This window comes from Manacus vitellinus, unplaced genomic scaffold, assembly GCF_001715985.3.
Source record: "Manacus vitellinus isolate BGI_N305 unplaced genomic scaffold, ASM171598v3 scaffold_15_pilon, whole genome shotgun sequence".
NCBI classification, from domain to species: Eukaryota; Metazoa; Chordata; class Aves; order Passeriformes; family Pipridae; genus Manacus; species Manacus vitellinus.
The window spans coordinates 6,708,412-6,728,214 of record NW_021939122.1 but is presented as its reverse complement, the minus strand read 5'-3'; the positions used below and the strand labels follow the sequence as shown (position 1 = coordinate 6,728,214).

The window sequence follows — 19,803 nt, the reverse complement described above, 5'->3', positions numbered from 1 at the left end:
AGCTGGGACCACCTGATCAGAGTATTTTCCAGAGCCACAATAATTGGCTCAGCACCTAGTCAAGAATCAGGGTATTAAAATTTCTGAAGCAGCATGGAAAGAATGCCAGTGATGGACATAGTTTCCACCAGCCCACACTGCTTTTTCTCCCCACAGCTTCTGGGACATGGCAGCAAACTCAGCCCTGAGCCTCTGACCCACAGAGCAGCACTTCCCTGAGAGGTGCTGTTTTCACTCAGCACATGGGCATGGGGCACAGAGAGCCCCCTCCTCCTTCACAAGTACTCTACCACCTCCAGAAGCACCTTCCAGGGGTTACAGTTTGACCACAAGAGACAATATCAGTGCTGTCATTCAGTCTGTTAGCACAAGGCATTATTCCTTAAAAACCATTACTTACCTCCTCTCCACTGTCAGTACTCTGTATCTCCAACCTAGGCAGGGCTAGACAGGTGCAAGTATTCATGTGAAAAGAGCCTGCAGTGAAATCACAAAGTCTATCCTTCTCTGAGAAAAGGAGAAAAGACAGGGTCAGCAAAGCAGTCCTCCCTCTGCATAACCCTAAGCCTCTCAGCAGGCTCCAGGCACAGCCTTCTTCCCCCTGTAATGAGGCATTGCCACACCAACTTCCTCAGTAGCCCTAAAAGAGAAGCCTCACTCTGCTCTTCCATTTGAGACCAAGTCAGGGACCCAGGACAATCAAAACTGTCTCCTTACTTCACCTCACTGGGCAAATTTCTGTCAGAGCTTCTCTCTGAACCTCTATAGTTCCCCCACTCCTGTCACAGAGACACCAACAGCTTCCCTTCCCTCTCCCACCACTCCAGCTTCCCCTCCCCAGTTCCTCAGCCCAAACAGAACGAGGAGGATAATGTGCCCTTCCCCATCCCAGCCCCACACAGACGGAGTGGAGGCAGATACCCAAGCACAGGGAGAAGAGAGAAAACTGCCCAACCCTCTACAAGAACAACCTAGCCTGATCTGGAACATAGTGGAACTCATACCTGAACTAACAGTTGGAATTCGCCATAGATGAAGTTGAGTTGCTATCCCTGGAGGCATTGAAAAGACACGTAGATGTAGCACTCAGGGACATGGTTTAGTGGTGGACTTGGCCTTGTCAGGGTTAAGGGCTGAACTCAATGATCTTAGAGGTCTTTTACCTCTAACATAATATTATTTAAACCTAAATGATTCTGTGATCCCTCTGGAATGAAACCTGAGAAGATCCTGGCTCATGTCAGGGTTCTGACGGGAGAAAGGTGACACTGAACCCAGTTCCTCACCGAGGGAGTTCTCTCAGTTTGACTAGTAGATGGAAGCATTGCCTTGCTTGGCTTAGGCATGGCTCCTGTGTTAGCCCCAGCTCCTAGTGTTTTCAGCTCCCCTTTCCTTAGGAACAAAATGCACCTCCTAGGAGCTGTGTAGCTCCCTTAGAATGGGAGCATTTAGGTAAGACCAAATACAGAAACTTTCCCATAGAGAGGAGGATAGTCATGTGAGCGTACTGCTGTCTGGTTTTCATGGTCCTTGAAAGGACAGAGAACAAGAAGGGAGGGGCCTGTCTAAGTTGTATTCAACTTCACATCATGGCCCAGGGGTGCACCCTCTCATCCTTCTGAGAAATAAGTTGGCAGTAGGTCGACCAGAAGAGCCAGTCTGTCCTCTGGGAGAAGCATAGAAATCACAAAGCCACAAAAGAGCATTTTAATAACCCTGGCTCCTAAAAGGCTGCAGTGGGGGCAGCTGCCCTTGCTCAGGACTACTGACTCAAAGGAATATGAAGTAGAAGGATTTACACTGCTCACACACACAGCTGTCAGAGACAGGATAGTGGCTGGACTGGACCTCTGATCTGATCCCAGGAGGCAATCCCTTTATGCTTGTGGCCACAATCTAACTTGCATTAGGAATAGCAGTGGCTCCTGTGGGTGAATGGTTTATTTCAGGCTTCTGGAAATAAATACAGGCACCACAAGGGAAATCAAAGTCTTCAAAGTAAAATTACTGGTCTGCTGTGCTTTTCCTTAGCAAGCTGTCTTTTAGCTGGACTGACCACTGGAATGTGTGTTGCCCAGGACTTCCACAGCAGATTTTTGTTGTTGTTTGATACATTCCCCTCTCCCAAGCCTAGCTATTGTCTTTGAGTCAGATTACATTTTAATGCACAATGTAATGTAGGGTGATGATCAGTAGCTCTCCCAGTGTAACCATCTGGCAACTTCACAGTCTCAGCAACACAGGTCTCTCTGCAGTGCCCATTTGTAACTCATAAACTGTGTTGATATGAAGCCACATCTTCTTTCTGTTTTTCTTTTCTTTAACAGTGAAGCATTACCTCGTGAAATGCCCCCAGAACAGGTAGGAGATTATACATCTCTTTACTGTAACCAAAGGCACCAGTTCTGGTTTTGTTTTACTAAGTATGCTGAACAAGTGTTTTCCAAAATGTTTACAGAAAGATAAAGTCCCAGGTCCATGACTCATGAATGTGCCTGCTATGTATGAAAAGAGAGATCTACTGGGCTAGCTGTAGGTCCTGAAGGTGCTTTAGTGACAAGCCTCTCCTTGACACTCTGACTTGCTTATTGAAGAAGCCAACTTTCATCTTGTGTGGCTTTCTAGGGTTTCTCAACACCTCACTGGATGGTAATGACTTACACCATCCACATAAATAGAACAAATCTCGATGTCACCCAGTGATTCCCACACCCAGGAACAGGGAGTGGGGCTAAAGCTGATTTTCAAGCCTCATAGTCTTATTCCCAGATGAAGACTCCAAGTGAGAGGAAAAATTCTACTGCTGCAGTCATTAATCACTGTCCCTTTAAATACCACCAGCTGCCAAAAGTTTTTGATGGTGGTTTCTATTGCATGATTTTTCTGAGATATATATTGTGCTGGAACTGCAGTAAAAAAATATGACAAGTATTTTACAAACAAAAAAGATGGAAGAGGGGTGCCTCATAACAACACAGAAGCACAGCTGTTTCCCAGTTTTCAGTGACATAAACCATGTGTTTCTAGCCTTGTAGTTTAAATCCAATACATCTTGGTATCACATACTGTTTCTCATAGTATCTCTAGATACTACAGGATTCGATGCCAAGTATAGCACACAGTAGATCCTCCAAGAGAGTGATTTTTAGTGCATTCTCATGAGATTATCACTGAATTCAATCTAACTGACACTGGAAGTGAAGTCACAAAAAAGCTACACAGAGTTCAGGAGAGGCCAGTACAAACTGAAACTTTCATGTTATTCATGGAAAGATCTTTGTTCTGTGACCCTGACCAGCCATTGCAACACACCAAAAATTTACAGAGACAGCTCAGCAGTTTTCGTTTTCCCCTGGATGTTTTCTCTTTCCCCCTTCTTTATTAGCTTCTGGGACAAAGTTGGAGTTATAAAAACAAACAAACAAAAAAAGAATGGTGAGGGGGAGGAAATCAAAGTAAATTGATAGAGAACACAAAAAGAGAAGAAAAATAAGACCTGGTTGAAAAAATGGAGCATGGCAGTCAGATAAAAAGACTCGTACTACAAAATCTGGGAATAGAAGATGCAGCAGTGATACTACTGCAAACACTACAATTAGGAGGCTGAATAGCAGGGAGAAAACAAGCCAATGTGATTTCTTCACTGTAAAACAGAATCTCCAGAAGTGAAAGAAATGCACGACTCTGTATGGATAAAAATACAGTTTCATGTATTTCAGTGTGATAACATATGCTAATGAAATCCTTGATCACACAAATGCATGGATAAAATGCATTGACTTATTAAAATTAAATAGCTATGAAAGTTATACCAATATCATATTTTTTATTATGTTTCACACATGGTACCATTTATTTTCTACCCTTTGCTCAAAATGCAAACCATTAATTCCTTTGAACTCATTGCTCTTCACCTGCACATTCCTTGTCTTGGAACTTATTCCAACATATTTAGACCCAAAACTCAGTGTCTAAATACCCACTAGGCCAAACTGATTAACTAATTTGCATGAGATTCTTGCAGTTTAAAATTACTTCGCTGTGCAAAATTCAGCCTTGATTAGAGAGGCTCAGCTCAAACTCCCTTAGTGATATTTCAAACACAGAGCAGAAACCAGTTTCAAAATTACATTAATAGTCTGGTGTCTAAGAAATGTCTGTAATCCCACTGTAGTAATACCTAAGCATCTTAAAATATTTCATGTCTTGACATCAGAATGGTATTTTTACTTTTAATTGGAATCCGAAGCACAACAGGCTAAGCGATTTGTGCCAGGTCTCACAAAATGGCAGTGGCAGAAAAGAAAATTAAATCCAGATTTCCTGAGTAGAACAAAGCAAATGTTAGGTTTCGGTTTGCTACTTGACCAATAACAAATTAAGGGGAAAAAATGAGTTAACCAAAACCCATTTCTTTACCACATTTTAAAAATAACTATCTAAATAAAAAAGTAAAGTTATTTTTGGTTTTCCAAACCACCTAATTCCATTTTCTGGTGTTTTCTTTTCTTTAAATATCCTCCTTATTATTATTTTTCTTGCTATTGGATCATTTTGTCAGTTTTCAACTCCAGAAACCACCAGGAGGTGTAGCTTTGAAAACAGGATTTTTTTTTTCTTTCCTTTGTATTTGTTTTGGCCTGAACTCTCTAGTCCTTCAGTGACTGCTCTTCTGGAGACAAATAATTTATAATTTGAAGTGAATAAAGTGCTCACCACAGAAAGCTGTCCACCTTGACACCTTGGTTCCACAGTGCCAGTCTGACATCATGGGAACAAATTCGCCAGAACAAACTAGAACCAAGTGCCCAATCCATCCCTGGCACCTTTTCACACACCTCCCCTATCTGGGAAATATCTATGCAGCTTCTAGTTCACTCAAGTGAGTTTTTTGTCATCCCCCTGCAGACTTCTGACACGGGAAAATAGCCGATTTTGATGACAACAAGAAAAGTTCCAAATCCTATACTCTAATAAGGATAGTATAGCCAAAATTCTAGTAGTTTCCCAGCTCTTGGAGCAGCCATGACCTCCAGGGAAACTGCTGTCCTGGTTCCATGATTATTAGATACCTTTCACAGGTTATTCTCACAAACTCTTGTATTTTTCTTGCTCTCTAAATACTCATCAGATCCTTCAAGAAATGCACAACGTGACACTGTTGAAATGGAAACCAGGAGGCTGGAGGAGGAGCTGAAGATAAAAAACTAAATTTCCTTTTAGACACAGAACAAGACAAGCTCACAAAGAGACAGTGTTTCAGAGCCAAGGAGTCTTTTCTGAGCCTCCTTGTTTGGTTTGAGGAGCTCAGTTCTAAGATGGCAAGTATAGTTATTGTATCTCCCAGAATTAGTTAACCCTGTATGGCCCTGGCATTTAAAAGAAACATGCAAGTCACAAATAAATTTCTCTGTAGTTTCACTTTTTTATTGGCAACACACAAATAATAACTAATGCAATGAATTGACACTACACCTTTTCATCTATTGTGCTTAAAGTAGCTGTATCAGGACAATAGTATCTTTAAGCTACACATCTGCCTGAATGACCTTGGATTATTAAACCCCAAAACATTTTAAAAAAATCATTCTCACCTCTTTTTGGTGTTCTTTCTTTGCAGCTTGCTGTTTGGGCAAAGGAGCCAGGCAGGACAGTTTAATTTCCTGCTGGTTTTAAACCATTTTATATCTTGATTTTAATACAGAAACAGTTGTTGTGGGGTAAGTTCATAATAGTGCAGACAGACTTTGAAATTGGTTCAGTGCAGTCCTTAGTTTACATAACTGGTGTGATTTGTTTATAAATTGTGAACATATTTTATTTTAAAACACATTTTAGAAAGTTTGGCAGCAAACCTATGTTTTTCACTGAATGCATGAGACAAAACTCAGGGAAATCAGCAAACCAGAGTCTTTTTGTAATCTACACAAGTGTAATCAGAGTGATTTTACCAATGGAAGCGACATTCATGGATTTACAACTGTGTAAAATGGTAATATCTGTTATTTTGGTGTTCTTGTGTGGGTAATAGCTGAGACATCTAAATTTTCATTAAGTCTTTGGCCCAATTTGAATATTTTATTCTATTAATATAGAGAGAATGTTTCATTATGCAAAAGAACCTGGAGAGGAACAGCAACTTGGGACAAATTATTTACAATTCAGTGAAATCAGTGTTGTCAGTGTTATGACTATGGAGATTTTGGTTGGATCTCACTGTGTGGTGGAACTCACCAGCACAGAATAGAAAGGTCCCCACAACCCTACTGCATTAATCTTTCCCAGAGTGAGCCCTGGGTCAGATGCAGCTGAGCAACAACTGCTTACCAAGTCACCTCCATCACTGTGGTCATCATAACTAACTGGTTTACATTCTCTTCCCACCCCAGCTGTAAGTTAGAATTTCTTTCATTACCAATTAAGCCAATACAATTTTATCTCCCTTTAGCTGCAAGCTGGCAGCCCCTGCACAGTCAGTTACCAGAGCTCAGCTGACACACAGTGACACAATTGCTGCAACCCGACTGCATATCCAAGCCCTAAATATTCAAAGCAGGATTTACGACCTCAGGCTTTGGGAGATGATAAGGGTAAAAAATCCAGACCTAGAGGGTTTTAGACTGTAATAGTCCAAACACAGAAGCTCTCTTGGATAGGAATCTGTTGAAATATAACTTGTACTCTTCCCTCATAGCAACTAGCATTTTTTCAGCATAGATGTATTGGAGACCGCCCGAGTTAGAGACTGGGGCACAGTTTCCCCATTTTGTGTTTCCTGAGCATGCTGGCCCCTTTGAAGAAGCTAGTGTTTGCAAATGTGGGTTTGTGAGTTTCCTGAAGACATGCTGCATGCTTTCCTGGCCTGCTGGCCCATCAGCCAGTCTTAGCCCAGAATCTGCACTGAAGATTTTGCTTTGCTGTACACTCTCCATGAGAGCTTATGCAAGTCACCTAACCTGTCTGTGCCTCTGGCCCTCAAGGGCAGGCAGGTAAAAGTTCATCCTGAGTGCAGCAGTGGGGTCATACATCTTTTTAAGGAATAGGTGCTATGAAATGAATGTTGTTTGAACCTGACAGTTTGCATTTTCTGTGCCAGGATGAATCAAACTCGATGAGTTTCTCAGCCACACTGTATAGCTGAAAAAATGTAAGACCCAGGGCATTACAAACCCTCCTAAGAGGTTTTTCATTATATCCCCAGATCACAATCCAGGTTATTGGGCAGGGATTCTCACAAGTGGAAGGTGGTGTGTTTGCATGAACTCACTAGGACAAACCATCTTTGCCTCCATTGCCTTCATTTTCCCCCCACTTATGAGCCTGTGCTTTGCAGTTCCGGGGAAACAGTTACCAGTGTGACAAGCCTGTCTCCTCTACAGCCTAAGAAGGTAAAGAAAAAGAAAGAAAAAGAGAAACTGGAGCAGCCACCAGCCATTCCAGCAAAAGGTATGAAAACAGAGATAAAAAGGTATTTCAAGTCCTGGGCACAACCATGGAGGAACAGGAAAGTATGGGATGTCAGGACTCCTGCACTCTGCCACTGACTTTGCCTGTGAGGTGAACTGTGCTTGCTCCCATCAGTGGGGAAAAAAAGGCCTGTACCTGCTTCAGGGACCAGGCTCTCATCTCCCTTCAGCTTTAGCCATCGTGAGAAGCTACTCACTGAGTCCAAGCAAGAGATCTCAGCTCCCACTAACCAGAGGAGAGAGAGAAACCTCTGTAGCAATATTCACCCTGCTCAAAGAGAAGATTAAAATTAGGCAAGTTGAAATTACGTGTTGGAGGTATTCTGAGGGAAGGCAGCAAATTGCACACTTAAAATTGCAGGTGCACTTGGAAAGTCAAGCAAGCTGGGCAGATAAAGACCAGCCCCTTTGGGGACCTTGCTTTCAAAGAGGATTTGTGACTCTGGGGCCAGTCTCACAAACTCTTGGGTGTACTTTCAGAGCACCACTGCCAATGCTAAGCCAGTGGGAGACAGGAGGGAAAGGACCTGAAGGTTTACTGTGGGTTAGATCACAAGTGATCAGTTCTCAGTGGGTATATTTGCTGTATCATTTGCACACAAACAGCATGTCTTGCGTATCAGATTCTTTAATCTTATGAAATTTTCTAATTCATGAGCATTATGCTTCATTGTAAAATATGTTACCTGAAATACAGTTTATTTCTGGTATAAATACATGTATTTGCTTCTTATTTGCTATTAATCTGTAATTTACAGATTGCTAATATATATACTAAAAATTACAGGGAATGATAATAATATGAAATGATCCCTTAACGTTTATTTTTATAGCTCCAATTGCCAATAATTTCCCTAAGCCCAAGCTCTTGAAACCTCAAAGAAAACTGATCCTGGTAAGTAATTTTCTATGACATCATTTTCTGCATATTCTTCTCTCTCAACACAAATGCTGTAATGTTGCCAGAACTCTAGATGCAGAAACTATAAATTGGCTTAAAAATCATACAGGTTCTATTTTTTTTTAAGTAATATTTTTTCAAGTTAGGAATTATCTTGGCTCTTTTCATTTTGAGCATTACGTTACACTGGATTATGTTTTCCAGCTTCCTAGCAGTTGTCGTGTCTACATATTTAGCCTGTTCTTAAATGAAACCTGCTATTGAGTCTCACATGCTCCTGGCAGCTGGTGCTTTGGAAAAAGTACTAGTTAATGACAGAATCATAACTCTACTGGTTATGATTATACAAACTGCTTTTGAGACTTTTCAAGTCAGAAACAGCAAGCCTGATTCTGCACTACACTGGTGTAAGTCAGGAATAACTTGAATTGCAGGAATATGATGTATTTGTATAGCTCATACTAAGGAAAAAACCCCTCATATGACAGTTTCTCTTGGATATGAGTTTCTGTTTGAAAAATACCCCTGCAGACACATGCCAGACAAACCAGATAGATGGTGAGATGTTTCTCTGCTTTTATAACAAAGCAGTACCTGGACAAGACATCCAGCAGTAGCAGAGAGAGACAGTTTTACTCCAACTAACTTCGGCTCCCTGTATAGTTAATAGAAAGAGACACAAGTTAGAGTAGGAGTCTGATGCTCTCAGTAATTCAGACTACTGCTCTGAATTGCCTTTTGGGATTCCTTTCTCCCTTCTCTGGTAATAGAGAGAGAGCCCAGAGAGACTAACTCTCTAACTTAGGTGAAGGTGGGTGCCTAAAATTAGGCCACTGGAATAACCCAAATGCCTTTCTGGTAAGGGTTAGAATTGGGAACCTTCCCACCAATTGTCAGTAAATAACCTCCAAAGTATGGTCAGAGTACAACCCTGGATACCTGGTCGTAATGCCAGGTGGCTTCAGAATAGCTCAGCTATCCTAGGCAATTCTTCTGCTTGGGTATGGAGCTCATCTCTCCTCTGCTTGTCCTGTAGGGATTGCCCCTTGGCCAGACTCTGCTAATACAGGTCAAGTTTCAGCAGAGGAAAAGGTAGAGTTTTAAAAGTCCATGACAAAAGCCTTAAGTCCAGGTAGGTAATAGTGGCAGGCCAAAATTGTGCTAAGAGGACAAAGACACAGATGAGAGCACTTGGCACCAGGGGTGACAGCCACCCTTTGCTGTGCATGCTGCATTAATCCCTGTGCCCAGGCACATCAGTTAGTCTTCAGCCCTCTTAGGAAAAGCTCTCACCAGTTAAAGCACTCAGACTCTTTCTGCAGGTCAATAAAGCACATCAACACATGCTGAACTTGAAGTAAATCTGTTTCCAGATGCTTTTTCTTTCTGGAATAATTCCAAGGATAGGCCTCAAATAGCTGTTGGCTCTTCCCATCTTGCTGTGCAACCCCAGTCAAGGTTCAAACACTTTGAAGGTGAGCAGGAATAGGGCCTTTCCAAACAATGAAATCAGCTTTGTCTTCCCTGTCGCATGCACACAGCAGACTCTGTTTTAATGCCTTGCTGTTGGACTTGACTCTGGCAGTTGTTTCCATATGTTGCTCTTTTCCCTTTCATATTTCACCTCAAAGTGCACCTGGAGAGACATAGCAGCCCTCAGAAAACACACAATCTATGGATATGAGTTAAAGTCAAAAAGTAACCTAGCAATAAAGTGCAATAAAGAACAAAGTAAAGTAAACACAAGTCAGTCTATAAGGCACATTCAGAAGTTGAGCAGGATACTCCTCAGAGCAGTTTCCCATTTCTGTTCCTCTCGCCTCCCTTTACTACACAGTTCTCTATGTTTTAGTATTCTTAGGACAAAAAAAAAAAAGAAAAACACCCATTTTTTCTGCTTTTAAAGTATTTTTTCAGTGAGAAAATTAATTGAAGTAAAAGAAGTTTCAAAAAAGATAAAAAATGTTATTAAATACAGAGAAAAAGACATATAAAATTTATCTAAATGAAACATTTTATTTATTTTCAGCAAACTTGTCACTCCATTTTTTTAATTGTCAAAAATCTCTCAGATTTTAAATTTTTTGTCTGCTTTGAGGCAAAAAAGTATTATCATCATTCTGCCAAATCTCAGCAGGATAAAATAACTTTTTTCTCAAACTATAATTATTGCACAGCTGATGTCTACACTAGGTCTTTTTTTCACTGATGGCACATAGTTACCAGGTAATCATCACTGCAGAGGCAGACACAAATTGCTGAGTTTCTGGACTACTTCTGCAGCTTCCTTGTGCAACCCAAGGAAGGTACCGTACTGGGGCACCAGGAGAATATTCTAGAAAACCTAAGATAACAAGCTAGAGTATAAAGGAACATTACGAAATAATTCCAGTGTTTTGGGAAATTTTTTTGTAATAACCTAAATACCAGCAAAATTATTTCCAGAGGACATGTGCTTCTGGTTTCTTGAAAGATGTTTATAATAAGCTAGAGAATTTCTTTTGTTGTTAACGTGCTAGAGTGGGTTGCAGTATAATTTTACAAGAACACAATAATCTGGATAAAATATGGACATAATCTCAATGAAAATTAAAAAAAAAATAGAGAGAAAGCCTAATATCATGTTCAATTGCACAGCCTTGAGTAAAGCCTTTTAAATACTCTGCTTAAGTCATATTGCTTTTGCTTGAGCCAGAATAACAATTCTATGCTCCCTCTGTTGCAAAAATATTCCCCATCAGTGTCATTCTCTATTAGCATCAATGAGAAATGTCTACAGATCAAAGGAAATAGAGATGCTGCAATGCAAAAAGGGATGTTTTTTATAGCATGCAAGAAGCACAGAGAGTCATTAGAAAGAAGAAAATTCTAGGGACCCACAAACTCCTCTCTAAGGGCTGTTCTGCTATAGCCTTAAGTACTTAGCCCTTTGAGTTGGTAGAGATAAATCTTATACTTCCTCAACCAAATTTTCTGGTAAGCCTTTATTGCCTCCTAGAGATTAGCTGTCATAGCCCAAGAGTGTCAGTTATAGAATACCATCTAAATGAAAAGGCTTTAGTGTCTTTACATGAAGGTTTGAACCACCAAGCTGAGGAGCTCCTATGTGATTCACTACAACCAATGCAAAGGATGTGACTTCAGGTTAGACCAAACCCTGGAATCTTTACTTCTGCAAAATTACTGTTGACTTCATTTTCACACTAAATTTTAAGGGTAGGAATACCTGCATAGATAAGACAGGTTGTAGGGAATCTTCCTGATTCTGCTGCTGACTTTAGTGCACTCTCCTAAATCATATAATCATAACACTTTGAAATCAGGTAAATATATCCTGTATTACAAATGATCCCCTTGGTCTTAGTTCTTCAAACGTACACAAGAGTTGGTTTCTGCTGTTCCTACACTGACTCCCTGGGATCCTTTAAAATTTCCATCCAGTCCTAATTATTCCTCCCTCTGCAAGATGAATAATCCTTTTTTTTTTACAGGCTCTCCTTAGGATGTGAGATGTCCACAGGACATGAATATCATTTGCACATTCAGGTTGACACTCAGAACACCACATATTCAAAACTACTGAGTTATGCCTGCTTTCCCATTCTGATCAGAGTTTGCTATCTTCACATCCAAGTAGGAATAATTTGTATAAATACATAAAATTTTTTCTTGGAATTGGGTAGAGACTTGTGTATTTACAAAATCCTTCTTCAGATGTTGTTTGTGTGATAAAAGTGTCACCAGTGAAGTGAAAACTTTTAATTACTTCCTTGGCTTTTTTTTGAAAGATAAGAAGAAATCAGCCTGATTTCCAGCAGTGTTGGCTTAGAATCTAGGAATAACTGCAACTGTAAAAGGAATAGAGTTTTAGCAAAGGTGAGGATGCTCTTCCCTCAAAACTCATTCAATGGGACTTATTAAATCATCTTTTTCCCCAACTTTGTTATCATAACTTCTGTGGGATTCAATAGCAAAATTTAGAAGCAATGCTGAAAGAGCCTTCACAAACTGTTGTAGATATTGTTCCCAGGGAGTATGGGAAATATTTTATACTTTAGGGAGTAAAAAGTAGGCATCTCAATGGAAAAAAAATGTCCTTTTTAACTTGATAGTGCCACTAGAAGTCATACTTCCTAATCTCCATATTTTTCAATGTCGTATTTCTTAATTTTGGCACTGAATGCCTCTCTTGATACTTCAGCACTCTTACTGGCCAGTAGTTGCATTTCTAGAGGATAACTCATTTTGCAGATCTAGCTTCAGAACTTCTGCAGAAGTAATTTTTGAAGCTCCTCTGTTTCTAGGGGAATCTCTGGCTTTCTGGCTGCAATTAAGTCACTGACATCGGTAAAGAGTTGAAGCTCTTAAAAAAAAAAAAAAGAAAATCTCTTTCTGACTCCTGAGTTAAAGTATTACCTTAATGAGGGAGTCATCCCACTAAAGTTCATAGGGTTTGAGCATAAAGTGTATCTATGGCCCTCAGGAACACTACTGATTTCAGCACAAGAAAGACTACAGATTATAGAGTAGTTTTCTGGTGTATATTTAAAAATAGGACTGTCCAGAGACTTTTGTCTCTGAAGCTACAGTGCTTAACCCCACTGCTAGCACGTGCTCTCTCCCCTGGTCCTGGTGGCTCAGCCTGTCCACCAAACATGCTGGATCTTTATTTCAATCCACCCTCACCTTCACCTCCATGACTAACCCTCCAGTGATGGCCAAGCTGGCAGCCATACGCCATCCCCTCCCACAGCTTCAAAAAACAGATGCTTTTGAAAAGGAGATATGCAGAGGAGAAGATGGGCTACCCCCTTTTCCTTAGGCTGCATACAGCATGCAGTTTCCTCCCTTCTGGGCATTCAGGCAGAGAGAACCAGCAATCTGTTCCTGTGGTCAAAGCCCATGCAGTTGGCCTGGAGAGTCCTGTCTAGACACTTTCTGATGCAGTGTGCTCAGGCTGTGACACAGGATGCTCCTGAGCTGTGCCATCTGGACAGTATCTGCATTTTTTCTGTGGAGCTCTTTACTGACTGACTACAAAACAGGATGTTTCTCAAACATGAAAGGAAGAAGGCCAAAGATTCAAGTTTGGATTTTGCAATAGAAAGGGAGAGAGAAGAATCATAGTTCCAGGATGTGCTTGCTAAGAAAGAGCTAGTTAATGGCACTGGGGCAAGGCTGCTTTCTTTGTGCTGTGGAGTAACATAGAGAGAAGTTCAGTTTCTAGAGAAATTTATCAAACAAGCCTTAGCACCACCTCTTGACTCTGTGCCTTTCCCATCTGCACTTCCTACAGCATCCCCCGGCACCACAGTGTGCACCCAACAGGACAGCATGGCCAGGCCAGAGGTGGCAATGTGCCATGTACTGGCAATCACACCAGCAAACATATACAGAATTGTCAAGGTTTGTCCTTGCTGACCTAACCCGTTCACCCCTGAGTGCAGGGCACGCCAGTGAGGGTGGAGTTTCATTTTCAAGTGTACCTGCAGGAAATCGGAGTTACTAAAAATACTGTGAAGCTCTAACTGGAATTTCATAGAATCACAGAATGGCTTGGGTTGGAAGGGACCTTATAGATCATCTTTAGTTCCAAACTCTATTCCATGAGCAGGGACACAATTTGGGACAGATGCTTGTCAAATCCAGAAAACTCAGAGCTGAAAATTCAGTATCATCAATAGTTTGTTTTTGGTTTTTTTCCCCTGGTCCTTTGTAAAAGTCATTCTGTATCATATCCCAAACAAAAACTGCATTGCATACAGACACTGAATTTGAAGGCAAATGTCTGCAGCACTAGTCTCTAAAATATTTAAGACTGAAAGGAACTGGGAAGTCAGGCCTTTTCTGCCTGTTTTTAATAGTAAAATAGAATCAAGGATTTTTTCTTTTATAATTAGAAATTCACATTTTTTTGTCATCTTCATGATAACTAGGGTAGTCATGGAACAGTGAGATTAGAGTAATCTGTAAGTGCAAGTTGGCATCAGTTGTTTTTCCAGACAAGTTAAATATATGAGGTTTTTATTTGCTTGTTTTCTTCATACCTGATTACAAATCTGGATAAAAGTACTCTTAGTTAAATCAGTAAACATCCTTGAGGCTACCAAGAAACAAACTAGCTAAGCCTAGGAAGAGCAAAATTGACATTCCTGGTAATTATGACATAAAAATCAGAATAATTTTGATTCAAAATCCAACTCTTCTAATTAATTTCTAACACAAAATAGACAAACTCAATAAAAACCAAAACTAGATATACACACGCTTTAGTTTCTTTTAAATATTCACATGATAAACCTTGCAGATAGTTCAATAAGAAAAGTGTTCCTATAAGTGAACTCTTTTGAGTAGTTGCCCATGAGAAGCCCTGTGACTGGAATAAACTAAAATTAAAATAGAAGAAATCTGGAAGAGGAATCATTTTGCATTTGCCAGAAGATACACTGGAAAATCATGACTCTTCCTAATTGTGGCAAAGTGCGTGATCCCAAGATGAGAAAACACACATACAAGATAAACACTGTATGGCCAGTCATTCACTGCCTCTTCCTCTTCTGCCCTACCATCCGTCCCACCTGTAACGTCAGTTATTGAAGCCACACGATTGTTCCAAAAAGGAGCTGGTGGCATGGTTCCAGGTTTACACTGCCAAAACATGATCCAGTCCAAATGAGAGATGAAATGGTAGAATTAGTTTTCTTTCCCTCTCTGCTCAAAAAAGAAATTGGTTTTGGACAAACAAACCAGCAAAATTAAATTAAACACGTGGTTGATAAATGAAGTGCAGAAGAGTGTATGGAATAAAACCCTGGCTACCATAGGTACTTAGAGTAGTGTTGGCTTCCATGCACTGTTATTACACATCCTTTGCTGAAAACTGTATACCTTTCACAATTTTGAACCTCCTGTGTGTTTCCTCATATTTTCAATCAAATTATTACATACTAGAAATATGCATAAGGGAAATTATTCTACACATTTTATGGTGTGCTGTTGCTTGTAGCAGTAATTGAAGTACCTTTTCCACTTATGAAAGTACTAATTTTATTTGGTTTTATTGCTTTTCTAGATGCAATTATTTATTTAGTGTGTTTTGGCTTTATTAAATTATGTTTACTATAGGAACATCATAAAAATGTATGAAAGCAACACATCAGCCACTACTGCCCAATGACTTGTTTTGGGGAACCTAGTGTTATTTTTCATATCCAAACATAATAGAATAAAGTAAGAATAAAAAGATAATCTACACTGGAAAACAATGCAATTTTGAGATAATATAATAAAACACCTGGACAATATGATTTCATAAATCTTACTTCTAAAATTTACATGAGCTGGGTGTTGGGGTGGCTATTTTAGGACAAGCAGCATTTTCTAAATGGAAATGTAAGAAATATGATTAAACAGCAAAGGGGAAAGCATATACAGATTTGGCTTGCCCTGAGCAACTGATTCCTACAGAACAATGAAAACATTTCTACCTCAACAGATGCTCTTTGTCAGTCTTAGAAATGTAGAGTTTTACTCTGGCAGTGAACAAGAGTTTGTAAAGTTTTGTCACATTCATTTTTAGGTGGCTTTTCACATGCAGTGTATCATTATGTATTGAGGGTCTGATGTGACACCCAGTGAAGCTGGCAGCAAAACTCCCAATACCTTCAAACAGAAACTAGATATGCTATCATACACTGAGAATAAAATCAACTCCTGCATTTAGCCTCTGTACTACCTACTGAATAGATGAGCATATATAGTTCTGAAATCTCAAAAGGAATCTTTAACATACAAAAAAGCAAAAAACAACTTAAGTGCCTGGAAACACAGGCTAATACTTTCAGGATAGAAAGAAGAGGGAATATAAAAATTAATTAAGCATCACAGCAGCTGACCAAGAGTTTTTTCTAACTCTTTAAGCCAAGGCCAGGGTAGGGCAGATGTCTTTCTAAACACTGCGGTTCAGTTCAGCCCTAATACACTAACAACAAAAAGATATGTGCGATTTTATTTCTGTTACAGTCAAGATCTGTCTGCAATCCACAGGAATTCCTTTTATGTCGTTACATCAGAGAATTCAATGAAAGCAGGAAATTTTCTGTGTTGTCAACAGTGAAGCATTTCATCGTGAATGAGGACCAGAAGCTGAGATCAAATAGCACTACCTATGCAAGTGGGGGAGGGAGGGAAGACCATGAGAATAATGAAGTGCAGAGATGCCAGTCCTGCAGGAATAAGGTCAAATTAATGCTAGAAAAGCATAAACTTTTCTAAGCTCTGGGAAACAACCTGAAACGCTGAGTGTGAGCAGCTGTCAAGCACAGGAGCACAAGAAAAGATTTTCCTCCTCTAAGCCACCTGAGTCTGGATGAAGTCCCCAATAGCAATAGGCAGCTTCTGCCATGCATGTGAAATTTGTTTGGTACATTTTTATAGACATCTCTCTTAGCTAAATTTTATAGTTTTAAGTCTAAAACTCAACCACTGTAACACAGCAGACAGCTTTGGTGGTATGGCCTTTGTGCTAAACTCTGAACTCATCTATAGCTTGGCAAAAGGAGTGAAATTCCATTGGAATGGCAGTAATTCTGTCAATTTTTTTTCTGCCTTCTGTGTATTTTTAACGTCTTTTGTTCTCTTAAGAAACATGCTGAGAGGCAGTGTGGGTAACTGTGATTAGAGATGTAACTGGTTCAAGGTTTACAGCTGGGAAGTAAATCTGGTATATATCTTTCAAACTGTGAAATCTGCCATAAATAAAATCAGGAAATTTAGTATTAAGGAGGCTGAACATTTTGCTAACATACATCTTTCAAATATGCAATATTTGAATTGTCAAAATGTTCAGGGTTTTTGAAACAAGGAGAAATTAGAAATGAACCTGAAAAGCCTACTTATTCTTGTTTCTTCTTTTTAATGTTATTTACTTTTATTTCATCTTCTATGAACTAACTGTAATGTAGAATAAACTGATTAACAGCATAGATAGAATTTAACAGCATAGTAGAATTAGCATGGGTGCGAGAAGAAATATAGCTCATTGTAGAGAATATCCACATTCAGTGGTAATGACATTATAATTAATTTGTTGGTTCTGTTTTCTAGCCAAAAATCGCAGAGGAGAATTTAACATATGCTGAACTTGAACTTATGAAGCCGATTCAGGAAGCCAAAGGCATTCCCAGTACGACAGTCTACGCACAGATACTCTTTGAGGAGAACAAGCTGTAATAGTTCATGCCTGTATAAATGTCTTATGTCTGTGTTCTATTTAATTCTTGCTGTACTGTTTATTTATAAAAATCATACAGATGTCCTTATTTTTTTATTTCCATTCATGCACTTCTATTTTTCTGTGAGACTTCTAAACACCATGTAGTTGAAAGTAATCATAGAAAAAGCAGCTGGTCTACAAGTGATACCCTTTGTAGAGTTCTATACCCCTGTTGTAAATGAACTAAGTTCCACTTGGGGCATTTTTCACACTAAACATTATTCCTTCTTTAATGTTAATGGGAAGAGTCCAGCTGCAAACATCAACATCTTAACAAGCCTCAGGAGGACTAGTGGCAGGATCCATGCCCATCAGCCTGCTCCTGAAGGCAAAGACCACTGGCTAGGAAAATGGTCACTTTAATGCATTTTATCCCATCAGAAAATATTAACTCAGTAAAGCTGAGACTTTTTTCTACAGCAAAGGAAAAGCTTAAATTACTTTTTCAGCTTTTTCCCCCCCTCCAGAAATAGTTAAAAAGGTTTGTCTTCTATGTTTTCAAATTCCATTCCTAAATGACATTGTCTTTAAAAACTTATGTTACTTTTAGTAAGGTGCTTGAAATAAAATATTCAAAAATAATCCAAAGGAATCACTTATACTTAAACTGCAGTGATTTAAGGAAGAATATTTATAGCTTGGGAACATTTTCCAGGAGTTGATCTTTTTTAATTCTGATTGGGACTAGGAAAAACATGATAGTGAGTAAAAGACTGGCAGAACCAGGACACTACTTTTGGCCTTGGTTTAGTTTGGTGCTACCAAACCTGCAAAAGGTTCTTCCTGTGGCCTGCATTACTGAGCTGCTGATTTAGAGGAAAAATCACACAGTTTTTCCTTTAGTATGGAGCAGATTCTATAACACCCTGCTGACTTTGGAGCTATTTCTTTGGAAAGACCAGAGCTCATGAGATAGGGAAATGAACCCAATGTGAGGACACAAAGTTACCTTTCTCTTTCTTTACCTCTTGATAACTGAGAAGGCATTCTTCCTTTTCCTTTCATACACATTCATGGAAAATGAGCTTCTTGGGCATTTCAGTCATGAAGCATAGTTGGTCTGATGTTTTCAAGCTCATGTATCTCCAAGTGTCCAAATTTCACCAAAGCTCAGGGAAAGTCTGATATCCAACACCTTTCAGCCCTTGGGAAGCTTTAGCCCTCGAGTAACTGTGGAATTCATGGAGAGGTTAAAGCATGGATTCTTTAGCTCACCATCAGGTCACGGAGATCTGATACTTGGCATGTGCCAGGTCTTCTCCAGGTCTGGGGTGGAGCCCTGCGACAGGCCACTCATTCAGCAGTATTTTATGTGGATTTTGGAGTAGCACTTTCAGCCCTTGGGTTTTGGAATCCTAACTAAGGTTGTCCAGGCTGCTTCCTCCCTTATAGGTCATGCATTTTTAGTGATAGCACAACTTCACATCAGGGCTCAGAGCACAGCTGGGAATCATCACAGGAACACTCATTCCCTTGTTCCTGTTACTGCATGGGAGTGCAGGAGAGGAGGGCAGGGGCAACAATGCAAGGATGGGGACATGCAACCAAGGGAGAAAGCACATCACTGCCTTTTGTAGGGTTTCACCAAAATAAGTGAGTTTATGTAAACTGCTTTTTAACTGTTACGAACAGAGGTAGAGATTAGGCAGCACATGTAATCTGTTACTGCCTAGCCAGGATCTGTAAACATAAAATGCAGTCCCCTGCTTCCTCATTGGATAAAAATCTCTTCTATGAGAAAGAATTAAGAAAAGCTTTTAGGCTGATCATTATGTACAGTACTAACTCCAGTTCTAGTCCTTCATCGAAACAGTTCTTTCCAAACTAAGGCCAGCTTTTATCAATAGGTTTGCTAATACTTATTTGCATTTTTAATGTTTCCATTTGTGAGCTGTCAAGAAAATTATTGTTTCACCTTTTCATTATCCCAGGAGTTAATCACCCACCAAAAGGGCATGGCATCTTGTTCTCTGATTGGGTGCTGGACTTTCAGTGACAACAGCAATCAACTCATTGACCAAAACCAAACTGGTGCTAAAGAGTGATCCAACAATCAGGGATCAGTTTTGGAACAGCCAGAGTTGACTAACTATTCAGAAAGGACATCTCTTATGCATACAGCTGTTCAAAAGGCCTTTAAACGGTATAGAATTTATTAGTTG

General features: G+C 39.8%; 1 protein-coding gene across 1 annotated transcript in view; it reads left to right on the top strand.

The window, feature by feature from the left end:
- Window positions 1-19,528, top strand: part of VSTM4 (V-set and transmembrane domain containing 4) — a 34,465-nt gene extending 14,937 nt beyond the window's left edge. The window contains exons 5-8 of the mRNA XM_018068868.2: window positions 2,328-2,361; window positions 7,334-7,446; window positions 8,300-8,361; window positions 17,473-19,528. Of these exons, the coding sequence (XP_017924357.2) occupies window positions 2,328-2,361; window positions 7,334-7,446; window positions 8,300-8,361; window positions 17,473-17,598 (335 nt within the window). The 3' untranslated portion in view covers window positions 17,599-19,528. The remainder of the gene's footprint in view (window positions 1-2,327; window positions 2,362-7,333; window positions 7,447-8,299; window positions 8,362-17,472) is intronic.
- The last annotated feature ends 275 nt before the right edge of the window (window positions 19,529-19,803 follow it).